This window comes from Rutilus rutilus (assembly GCF_951802725.1).
Source record: "Rutilus rutilus genome assembly, chromosome: 23".
Lineage (NCBI taxonomy): Eukaryota > Metazoa > Chordata > Actinopteri > Cypriniformes > Leuciscidae > Rutilus > Rutilus rutilus.
In genome coordinates, this window is record NC_140233.1 from 12,547,281 (window position 1) to 12,559,313 (window position 12,033).

Below are 12,033 nucleotides of genomic sequence, written 5' to 3' on the forward strand. Positions count from 1 at the left end.
TAGGCCCCTCAGTGGTCTCAGCCAATAGGAATAGAATATTTAAATGAGCAGAGCGTCGCCTATGGTTCTTCATGTGTGTCTGTGAATGGTGTGGGATCACCCCACTGCCTGATATCACATTCAGCGGGATGGGTCAAGGAATCTCCTCAAGTACAGCACATTAGGCCAAGGCCGTTACAGTAATAAAAACAGAAATGCCGGACATTTTTGAAGCTTTAAAATATTTATATTCAAGTTAGCCAAGGTTGTCTAAACAATTTAATGTCCCCCTGTAGTCAACTTTTTTTTTTAATCCTTAAAACTAATCTTTGATAATCAAAATGACATATTTAAACGTTTTTTTTTCTTTAAAAAAATTAAATAAATTCTTCATGCCTTAAAATTGCTTGAATATAACTCTACACCCTTGCCTCTACACCCTTGAGTAGCCTACTTCAGAACGAAATAATTCACAAAAATATACTGAATTCTGCTAATTCAGGGTTTTCACTCAGTGTCCAAATGCTTTGAGATCCAGTTCATGACGGCTGGTACTGAAGAATATACTGCAGGCTTCTGGATCCCACCACAAGGTTCTCCCCAACTCTTCACTCCCATCAGAACAACCCCAGATGTGTTTGTCTGACAGACGAGAGGTCCACCGTTCCAATGAGTCTGTGAAAAGTTCAGAAATTGACTAGCAAAATAGATACTAGCCTACCAGTCCCAAAAATCATTCATAATGGTGTTCGGCTACCAACATTCTTCAAAATATCTTCATATGGACTATAAGCTTTGTCACTATGCTGCCTGACATTCTGCCTAACATCTTTTATTGTTACATTAAACAAAGTCATAGGTTGCAACCGAAAAATAACATACTCTTTAGGTAATTCTTTTGAATAAGTAATTATTGCAACAGTTAAAAAAAAGTATGTTCTATATAGTGTATACAGGATGTGTAGTATGAATGCACATACTACACGGATCACGACCGTGATGTTGTCATTGTCATGTGATTTACGGCATCAGTTACGTCGGCTGTGTTCGAAAGCGCCCCCTATACCTACACTCATTCACTATTCCCTACATTACTCCACTAATATATAGTCCACTTGGAAGGAGTGAATGAAAACGAGTGAATGAATTCGGACACTGGGTGTGCCTGCCGCTTTTGCACAGTTTGTGCTTGATGTTTAATAATCATTTAAAACGTAGCAAACTGGCAGCTCCAGTAGTAATGAAAAAATGTATCTTGAACTATGTAATGTAAACTAGCATGTATAAACCTTAATTCAACAATTTAATAATCAATTAAAAAGGAATTTATATCTGTATGATATTACGCTGTAGCTACATTGGACCATCGGTTTAGAAAATGGTTTATACGTGTGTGTGTGTGTGTGTGTGTGTGTGTGTGTGTGTGTGTGTGTGTGTGTGTGTGTGTGTGGATTAAGCTGCGGGCACCATCTTCTGGCGAGACGCGGGAATTCATTCGGCGCGACCGTAACAGTGAATTACGGGTATTCTCTAGCCGTCGAGTGTACACCTTGTTGTACACTCATTATTGCAGTGCATTGTGGGATTGAATGAGTGCACTCAATAATGTCCACTATGGTTTCGGACACCACTACAAATGGCTGTCCCCTCAAATAGTGCCCTATTTAAGGGTATATGGGGTGATTTCGGACACTGCGAGCCGTCACTTCTCTGCCATTCACAACTCCTCTCCCATGGCCTCATGGGATAGCAAAGTGTACATTGGATGCACACTTCAGAATCTCACTGGAATAGTAATTCAGGTACTCTGCTGCTACAGCTTAATGAATACTGTGAATTAGTACATACTATTTTTTTCACATACAGTTTTTCGCCTACTATATAGCAGGGAAGTATGCATATAAAGATGCAGCCAGTCACTTCCAAATACCGCCCTATTGATCACCACAAGCACAAATCAAGTGGTTTTGGACAGAGCTCATTTAAGAGTCATTACTGAATTTACCCACTAGAGGTCAGTATTTCTTCAATTGCATTCCCTACTAGTAAACGTGTAGTTCACAGTAGGCCTACAGCTCCAGTTCTCACCATGCATGATTCTCCACTTCTCAGTCCAGCACATAACAAAGTAGGTGACAATCTAGTTCCGTGTTGTTGTTCACACACCGCTCGTTCCAGCACAGATATTTTTAGCCATACAGGTCTGTGCTGCCCATTTCCTGCTAAAAAGAGTGCATAACATTCACCTAAAGATCCACAGAGAAAATGATATTGTTCAGGTGACATTCAAGTTCTGAAAGTTCAACTCCAGTTCAACAAGTTTTCGTGAAATGCCATGTTTGCTTATTATGCACACACACACACATATCAAAATCCTCCAGACTATTGTGTAACCATCACAGCGGTCAACTCGTAAAGGCAGAAGGGTGACGTACACATTTGGCTGGTCCAGCAGCGGAGGGAGGGTGAGATGTCCTGTCCAGCAGAGGGTAGACAGACAGGCTGCGTGCTTTCACTGAGATTTATCGGAGAGCTCAACTGAAGCAAAGCCACATTAAATTCGAGAGAGGATGGGTTGTAATAAGGGTTTACGTGTACTCTGATCACATCACGGGTCTGAAAAGAGATCTCATTTACTAAGGGGAATTTAATTTTTTGGGTGAACTGTCCCTTTAAAGACACAAAATCAACATTAATTCCTGGAACAACATTCCTGCCAATTTCCTGTGGGTCTGATGTTGATTTAGTTACTTCTCACCTGTTTCTTTGAGCCTTCTGTCGTCACTGATAAAATTCTTAGAAGTCTTTCTTCCCTACAAAGAAATCAACATATAAAGTACTTTTAGTATAGTGCCTTCAATAAAAAGTACTATACTGTGTATTCATAAGTTAATGTCTTTTTCAAAGTTAATACATGTGCATGGCTCTAGAAACTATGGAGCCCCTAAAGGTGTCATATTTATATTTACCCTGGCGAAATCCAGTTATTAAGAATGCGCAAGATGTTGAGTTTCGCGTGAGGGCAATAAAGTTCCCCATGCAGATTTCGCTCACGTTGGTCACCCGAATTCGCAGCGCTGACCAATAGAAAGCTTCTTGGTTTGACTTCTGTGAGAGTGGTGATTCATACATCTCTACACAATAGTCAATGGACAATGAACCGGTTTTTGCCTGAAATTTTGTGACCGCACCTTAAAGGGGCATGGTAATGATAAAAATAATAATAATAATAATAATAAGATGGGAGGAAAACTTATTATTCAATGTTTTTGCACTCTCGCCCATTACCTTTCCCCGAGAAAAGTTGTGCAAATGTTTTGTAGAACGCAAATGTTTTATGCAAATATCATATATTTTCCGCCTATCTCGTTTTTTTCATCACCATGTCCCCTTAGGGGCTCCATTAGATACAGCCTTAACACTTCTGGCATGTTGGCTGCTCACAGGTCATAGACACAGTGTGCATCAGTAAGGATCCACTGTGACTGGATGATCGCCCCGCTGCAGTCACGGCCTGCACCCAGACCAATGCTGACGTGCCACAGCCATGGCAGTTTCCCATCATCCTCTTCTCTCCTCAGGGCGTCCATTCCAGAGCCAGCAAAGATATCAGGCATTCCACACGGAGCTGAGAAGTCAGTGGAAGGCAAGCATGAATACTTGATGTAAAACCAAATACACCCACACAATCTGTTCAGAGATAAATTCTCATTTGTGACTCTGAATAAGTGTACATTCCCTTATTTTACACATTTTTTTTTGGGCTCCGGCTGGATTCCACACATTCTAAAGGCCCTCTGAGACAAAGAGCCTATTTTAAAGTGGAGAACACAAAGAACAAACCAGCCTGCAAATGTGGCGAGAGAACTCTGCTGTCATAATCTGCTTCCTCCCCCTGATCTTGATATTCTGTCTTTTGGAGATCTGTGAGGAAATGTAATATTCAAGGCCTTATCATTTTTGTCATCATTTCACCCAGCATAATTCTGTGGTTACTGGTTACAAACTCTGTGGTGTCAAAGAAAGGCATGGTAAGTTGAGTAAGTTGAGATTTATAAACAGTATTAATTGTGCCTTTGTTGTATCATGTACTAAATATTAAATACATGTACTTATATTATCAACAATCAATAGAAAACCTAAATTGATACATGAATTTGAGATTTAAAAAAAAATCAAAAATCTAAAAATAGCCCTACACATAATGTTTATCATGTCTTATAAAATAGCCTTATATATATATAATAATAAACTTTCGGTATAAATGCATGTATAGATTGCAAAACAATTAAACTTTCCTGTTGACCTTTAGAGGTAGCATAAATAGTAGTTAGTTAGCTAGTGTGTTTATACTGTGGCAAACTATTTGCACATGTGAGTCACATGTAAGTCAGGTTTAGTTGTGTGACATTTAAACACCTGCAGTGCAGAGCGTTTCTTTGCTAATGTTGACTCTCACCTTTTTCGCTGATAAAAGAAAGGGAGGCGATGAAGCCGCGTGCAGAGATGGTGTTGTCTGTGCTGAACTGCAGAAGCATTATGGAACCGTAGCTGAGAACAGCCGGAGGAACGCTCCTGCCACATACAACCACTTAAAACACAAAAATGATAATAGCAGAGCATTTGAAAACTACATTTCCCATAATGCCGCAGTGCAAAATGTTCCTGTGTAACTGATAACAGTGTGACACTGTAATGTAACATTAAACTGTCAAATCTAATGTTTACATTATTAAAGATGAGATAAAAACAGATTAGTTTTCTTTAGTTTCTTTCTTTTATTTTCAGAAATATTACACAGCAACTTTTTGCAACATTGATAATAATAAGATACACTTTAGTTTAGGGTCCAATATTAACTAACTATTAACTATTACTTTTGCCTCAATAAACTCCTAATTACTGCTTATTAATAGTTAGTGAGGAAGTTGTTAAGTTTAGGTAGGATTAAGGGAATGTGGTCATCCAGAATAAGGCATTAATATGTGCTTTATAAGTACTAATAAACAGCCAATATCCTATAGTAATATGCATGTGAATAAGCAATTAGTTAATAGTGAGAATTAAACCCTAAACTAAAGTGTTACCAGAAATGTAGTATATTCAAATAGAAAAATTCATAATATTACTGTTTTAGTGTATTTTTAATTAAGTGAATGGAGCCTTAGTGAGCAATACATTTCTTTTAAAAACATAAAAAAAATTATGGTTTCAATTTTAAAAGATCAAATACTTCAATTGTAATCATCTTTTTGTACTTTACCTATTTCATCCTTGCCATCAATGTCTCCGAACACTGTGAGTGAATCATATTGGCAGTTTTCGGACTCCTCAATGTCAAAGTCATCAAAGTCAAGCTTTAAGGCACAGTAAAGTTGCAATTAGCATGTTAGCATATAGCAAACAGAGTGAGGTGATCATGAACACAGAATGGCCCAGTCAGGTGTTTCTGGCACTGTGGATGCCTAAAATCATTCAGGCCAACAAAGGTTATGAAAGGTTCTTAATTTGAAACGATCTGCAGCATTTTGTAAACAGCAGGTAACAACCAGCGTTACGTGACTGCAGTGACGTCACAACGTCGCTCTTTGCTGTCTAATTGAGTATCACATTCTCTTTTGCAGTGAAACTGATCAGAGCCTCCAATCTCACTGCATGCATGCATTCATGACCGGACAGAGAGGTCATGACTGGACAGAGGGTACACCAGGTGCTGACTGGGCCAACAATAGGGCTACAGGGTTGTTTTTACCTTGACTATGTGGCCTTCTGGGGCATAGATGACCCAGTGGCAAAGGCTGTTGTTCCTGTAGGCATTCGGGTAGGCGGGGCTCCGCACAGCCACCTTGGGCTCTAACAGCACCACTGTTCCACATTCAGCTCCTGCACAAACACAAAAGGAGAAACCGGTGGAATGGAGCCCAGCCAATGGCGTTGCAGCATGGTGTCACATTTCTGTCTGGCAAGGGTCATACTGACGGGAGCAGGGTGGTGATTTGAACCTAGCTCTTACCTTCTCTGAACTTACCACTGGTAGATGGTCCCCTGGCAGACATGTACAGTAACTATAGTAACGGTCCTATTGAGATAAGCCCTCTGCTCTCTGAGGAGCCTATCTGAGCGGCTGCAGTGTGAAAACAGAATTCTACTGGGGAACGTTAGCTTGCCTCTCAACCTGACTGGGGAAATGAACACACCTTGCAGACCAGGTGATGAAACTGACAGATCATTTGGGCACAACCTGTGCTGCTAAGGAGAGTACAATGGACTACTTCCGCGTTCTAGTTAGTACATATCGGGAGTTTCCGGTTAGAGCGTTCAGCGCACCTACATACATGAGAATGCAGATTAGGCTATCACATGTTTTATGGCTGCGAATTGATTAAAATAATGAATAATGGTCTCTGTATTAATTATCTTGAGCCTGCTGAAATTTTCCTATAAATATATTTTCTTTCCAACTGTGCATTCTGAATAATAAATAGGCTAAATATATTTATCCATTAAGCTGCAGCAGTCCTATGCTCGTCTTCCCATTAACAGTTTTTTTTTTTCTCTTTCTGACATTTCATACCTGTTGGGTTTACATTTTTAAATTAAATTGACTATAAAATCGCTTGTGTGTGCTGGTGTTTATTCCAGTCTTTTAAAATAGTTCAATGCATGAATGCTCGCGAGGTGCCTGTAACGATGTTAAATAGGCTAGGCTATTTAATCAATAATAGGCTATACAGCGTAGAGGAGAATGACAGTCAACTACTTTGAATATTATAGCATTTTGGGCATGTAAATAGTGAAATGTAAATAGTGAAAAGATTGACATTGAAAAATATTTTATCCAAATAAATAAATAAATGTTCGTGGTTCGCACTGATGTTATTCATTTGTTCTCACACACTTCAGCGTCGCGGTCACTAGTTTAGTCGAACACTGACACCCGGTGGTGAAATAACGGCGTATTTTTAACACCCGCTGCTTTCTCAGATCGGCTTGGGTTGGATTAAAACATCATGTTCCGATAAATTTGGAAAATTCTGCACACAGTAAACATCAGAATATCCCTTCTCCTGTCAATAAAAATTGCCACATTTTTAAATCTTATTGCGGACACGCATTTTACGTGGCGTTTGTACCACAGTACATTGAATGTAAACATAACCGGAAATAAGTGAGACGTACTATTTCCAAACGGAAGTGCGTCAGGAAGCTCAGTGCAAGTGGTCCATTAGGGCGACATTTTTTTTTAATAACAGAACTGTAGAAACACAGAAGTATAAATGAGACAATGCTGGAAAACAACATCATCAGGCATGTGCAAGCAAGCCTGCTAATCAAGCACGCACACAGTATGCAAGCAAGCATGCTATTCCAAGCATCCACGCAATGTGATTGGGAAGGGCTACAATTGCACAACTCATTCTGAATTCGACCGTCACCAAACAGGCTTGAGCATACAGACTTCTTCAAACATTGTTTTGTCCCTTTCAAGAAACTTTGTTGACTTTTTTTAGAGCAGGAGAAACCAGTCGGACAGATTAAACTCACCAAAACTGAAGTCCTCGCCAACACCACTGGTCTGGATGGCAAATCCTGCACCTGTGCTGCTTACATCTGATACAAACTGTACTGTGACACTATGGGAACCACCAATAAGAATTGGAGAGGGTGGCTGACTGCCACAGAACCGCCCTGGTAAGCAAGATCACATGGTGAAATATGTAACCACTTGCAGAAAATAAAAGAACAGCAAAGTCATAATTTCTGTTAATGTTTCCTCCGTCACCTATTCGCCTGTCTTCATCCACGTACACAGTCAGATGATCACTTTGGCACTGTGTGTCATTCTCCAAGTCAAACTCCAAGAACTTCAGAAGAATACGTTCACCAATGGCAACTCGAATGGACCACAAACACATTCTGCACCAAAAACATTAAAACGTAAGTTGCTGTGAATTTTTTTGCGGTTTTTGCCTTTTGGTTGCAAATATGTAAAATACTTCAGATGTAACTCACTCATTGTGATTGTAGCTTTGCCCATAAAGAGCTGGATTTCTGATAATGCCTTCATTTCCAGGCACAACTCCATCAGGTACACTGCACAGGGACCTTTCCACACCTACACTGAGTTCTGTAAGCAAGTAGTCATTTATTTAAATATTTGATTTATTCGACTTACTTATTGAAACTTGGGGTTAGCCAGCCCACATTGTATAGCGGCCCACCGGGAAAACTCCAGGTGCTCCAGATGGCCAGTCCACCCTTGGTAAGGTGTCTTGCTTAAGAGCAAATTGATCAGCTCTTGCTGAACCTACATTGTTTCAGTTACTAGCCTAGGACCAACTCGACAACAATACCCACCTTTCCTAAGATTTGACTTGATCCATGACAGAAACATTAAGACATCAGTGAATACTCCAGGTGAGCCTCTTTTGGATGATGGTTTGATATTGTTGTCATTCCAGCTTCGGCCACAGCCCTTACCCCATGACGTGACCCCCACAGCCACCCAGCTTCCATCTTCTCTAGAGCAGAGGAGAGGACCCCCAGAATCCCCCTGGAGCAAAGGAGGGCAGATAGGAACTCAAAACAGAAAGTTGCAAGAGCTTAAACGCATCTCTGCTGACCTGAACCAGAGGAGTCCCATATAGGTGTAATATTCAGGACGTTAGAATCAATGTCATTGTTAGGGAGACAACTTTAGTGTCAACTTACTTGGCAGGCATCTCTCCGACCTCTCTCTGGGCCAGCACACAGGACTGTGAAGGTCTTCTGCTCAGGTCTAAGAGTTTGCAGGACATGTTTGCACTTGCTTTGCTTTAACAAGTCCAGATGCACCTCTTGAAGAACCGATGGAAGTGGCCCTCCTAAAGAGAGTATAACACTTTTTTTAAATATCTTAATTATAGTAATGAGATATTTGATATCTTTCTCCCAATTGTTATTTCAATGTTATTCAAGTGGCTTCTCACTCTCTGTAATACGACCCCATCCACCAACAACACACATGGTCTTGGGTGGAAACCTCTCACCAGGATAAGGCAGACAAACAGGCTTAATGAAATCATCTGTCAAGAAAACACACATATGTTCATCTCTGATTCTATAGCTGATATATTGCATAAGTTAGTCTCAAAGAATGACTTGCCAAAGTGAATGCGCCCATTGATCTCAAGCAAAGCGATGTCGTAGCTCATGGGAGAGGTGCGTTGATATTTTTCATGGAACATTACAGTCTTTATGTGGAAGTTCTGCTCCCCTCTGTCAACTTTTCTTTGGTTGAATTCACCTGCTACAGCCTCAATATTGTGAAGGAAATCCCTAGGGCAAGCAGTTATATTCAAAAGTAGGTCATTTAAGTGTTGACAGGGTCAAAAGTTATGATTAGTCATGGGTGAATGGTGGACCTACGCGGATACACTTGCAAAGCAGTGAGCAGCAGTCAAAAGCCAGTGGTCTGTCAAGATGGCTGCAGCGCAGAAATGCGACCCTCTGATTCTAAGAGACACCTGTAGATGATTGTGAAATAGATTTTTGCACACTGATCTACAGCATGCCTTTTGGAAATAAAATTAAGTATTGAACGATTTATCATGCGATTTGTTAAGATGAACAGTTACGTGCCAGCCACGGATGGGAACCTCTTCTAGCCACTGACCCTCCGACTATTCTCAAAGAACGGTCAAGTATGCCTCTTGACTTAGTAGATCCGCACTTTGCATCTGCATATCAAGTGACAGGACAAAAGTTTGTCATTCATTTGTGGCTAGTTTACATACAATTTAATTAAACAGTTTCTTACCACTGAGATGAACAGCATAGGTCATTTCGAGACAACCCAACAAGCTGAGAAAGCCAACAAAGGTCCTGTAGGATAATTCAGACATTCTGTGTCCTCTGCTGTCAAAGACTAAGATTGGGGTATTTATAGAGGTGATAGAGCGGTGGTCTTTTTGGGTGGTTACTCATTAACTTTACACAGGAAACAGGCGTGTTGAACAGAAGATTGCATTGTGAGTAGCTTTGTTTCCCAAATTTTAAACCTAGACCCAAGGATAGTTTAACAGTCTACTAATATTAAGGATCTAAATCCAACTTAAATATTTTGTGCATCTGTGTGTCTCATTAATCTTACTGTTTCCTAAAGGAGCATCCGCAGAAAAAGGTTTTACAGCTTGTGATTCAGCTGAAAGAGAAAAGCTCCTGACAATGCTTCCCTCAATGACCAGAATGACCTTTTAATCTAAAGGTTTATTGGAAGTTGTTGGATTTTTACACTCTCAGATTCTTAAAGGGATACTCCACTTTTTTTGGAAATAGGCTCATTTTACAACTCCCCCAGAGTTAAACAGTTGAGTTTTACCGTTTTCGAAACCATTCAGCCGATCTCCGGGTCTGGCGGTACCACTTTTAGCATAGCTTAGCATAGATCATTGAATCGGACAGGACCATTAGCATCTTTCTCAAAAAAATGACCAAAGGGTTTCGATATTTTTCCTATTTAAAACTTGACTCTTCTGTAGTTACATCGTGTACTAAGACCGACGGAAAATGTAAAGTTGCGATTTTCTAGGCTGATATGGCTAGGAACTATACTCTCATTCCTGCGTAATAATCAAGAAACTTTGCTGTCGTACCATGGGTGCAGCAGGCGTAATGATATGACGCAGCGCCTGAAAATAGGTCTAATAGGTTAGACAAACTTAGTCCCGGTCACATTGGAAGTTACCGAGCTGGGGACTATTTTCAGGCGCTGCGTCATAACTTTACGCCTGCTGGACTCATGGTACGGCAGCAAATTTTCTTGATTATTACGCAGGAATGAGAGTATAGTTCCTAGCCATATCAGCCTAGAAAATCGCAACTTTACATTTTCCGTCGGTCTTAGTACACGATGTAACTACAGAAGAGTCAAGTTTTAAATAGGAAAAATATCGAAACTTTGGTCATTTTTTTGAGAGAGATGCTAATGGTCCTGTCCGATTCAATGATCTATGCTAAGCTATGCTAAAAGTGGTACCGCCAGACCCGGAGATCAGCTGAATGGATTCGAAAACGGTAAAACTCAACTGTTTAACTCTGGGGGAGTTGTAAAATGAGCCTATTTCCAAAAAAAGTGGAATTGGCATAAAGTGGCATAAAATTGTGTACTCACATACTATATGTAACAAATATAGAACAATTTAACCAAACAGAATTAAGTTACTAGGTTACTTATTTACATTATATATAGTAAACAGATTCTTTCTCTTTTATAGATTCTTTAAATTAATGAAGAGGATAGGCTCACAGATTCTAGTCGTCTATGAAGGGAAATGGACATTATTTGTTGTATTCTGTTATGAGTTTAATGTGTATATCTGACAGTATGTTATTATTTTCAGTCATTCTGATAACTGCCACATTTAGTGCAATTTCTTGCATTAAATGAAAGAATTGTGAATTCATGTCTTAGATGCAGACAGCAATGCCAATTCACTTTGTCTTGCATGTGTCAGAGAATTTACACAAACCAGAGATCTAGTAAACAGTAGGGAAGCTCTTCTTGACACAAAAGACAATTGTTGCAACTTGCAAGATGATGGTAGGAAGCTCACCACTGGCACCGACGACACCAGACCAAACAAGGGTGGGGGTCCTGTTCTAAAATTGTCAACATATTTGTGCTTTTGTCTGCAGAGAACAAACGCTAAAGGCAGTTAAGTAATTAATCTTGCAAAAATTATCTTAAACAAATTGACTTGTCAGGTTCAGTCTAGTCAAACATGACTAAATCACCCCAAAAAGAAGCTACAGGGAGAGTGAAAGATAAGAATACATTCATGCTGTTCGAACCAAACAGCCAACAGTTTTCGAAGTAAAATATAATGCGCTTTTGTTCAGTGATATCTAAGGGGAATCGTTTGAGCCATGTTACCTGGCAACCACAGTAAACCACAGGACAGCAGTTAAGAGAAGCCAGAAAAACCTGAAATTCCTTGTTTTATAGAGGCCCCTGACATAGTAGTTTTTTCTGATGAGAACTCACAACCCTTCCTCCCAGTATTTGCCAGCAAC

General features: G+C 39.9%; 1 protein-coding gene across 3 annotated transcripts; it reads right to left on the reverse strand.

Moving 5' to 3' along the window:
• Positions 1-360: 360 nt before the first annotated feature.
• LOC311283173 (ovochymase-2) lies at positions 361-10,419 on the reverse strand. Of its 3 annotated transcripts, none has more exons than XM_084397426.1 (19): positions 9,779-10,419; positions 9,601-9,698; positions 9,388-9,485; positions 9,125-9,297; positions 8,949-9,044; positions 8,692-8,843; positions 8,338-8,533; positions 7,993-8,107; positions 7,763-7,896; positions 7,525-7,668; positions 5,732-5,862; positions 5,243-5,336; positions 4,439-4,570; positions 3,823-3,903; positions 3,424-3,607; positions 2,738-2,792; positions 2,415-2,517; positions 2,068-2,201; positions 361-654 (listed from the first exon to the last, which is right to left on the reverse strand). In XM_084397426.1, the coding sequence occupies exons 1-19, from the start codon at positions 9,861-9,863 to the stop codon at positions 487-489; spliced, it is 2,373 nt and encodes a 790-aa protein (XP_084253552.1). In that variant the 5' UTR covers positions 9,864-10,419; the 3' UTR covers positions 361-486. The 3 variants fall into 3 exon arrangements, with proteins under 3 accessions (XP_084253552.1, XP_084253551.1, XP_084253553.1); XM_084397425.1 differs by having other exon boundaries at positions 2,415-2,595; XM_084397427.1 differs by lacking the exons at positions 2,068-2,201; positions 2,415-2,517.
• Between the last annotated feature and the right edge of the window lie 1,614 nt (positions 10,420-12,033).

Excerpts from the sequence above, each read along its gene's own strand:
- LOC311283173 (XM_084397425.1), bottom strand. The coding sequence starts at position 9,863 with ATGTCTGAATTATCCTACAGGACCTTTGTTGGCTTTCTCAGCTTGTTG. Across the intron at positions 9,298-9,387 it reads TGCTTTGCAAGTGTATCCGC|GGATTTCCTTCACAATATTG; the intron begins GTAGGTCCACCA and ends TGCTTGCCCTAG. Across the intron at positions 2,202-2,414 it reads CTGCTGGACCAGCCAAATGT|CAGGAAATGGGCAGCACAGA; the intron begins GTACGTCACCCT and ends CACTCTTTTTAG.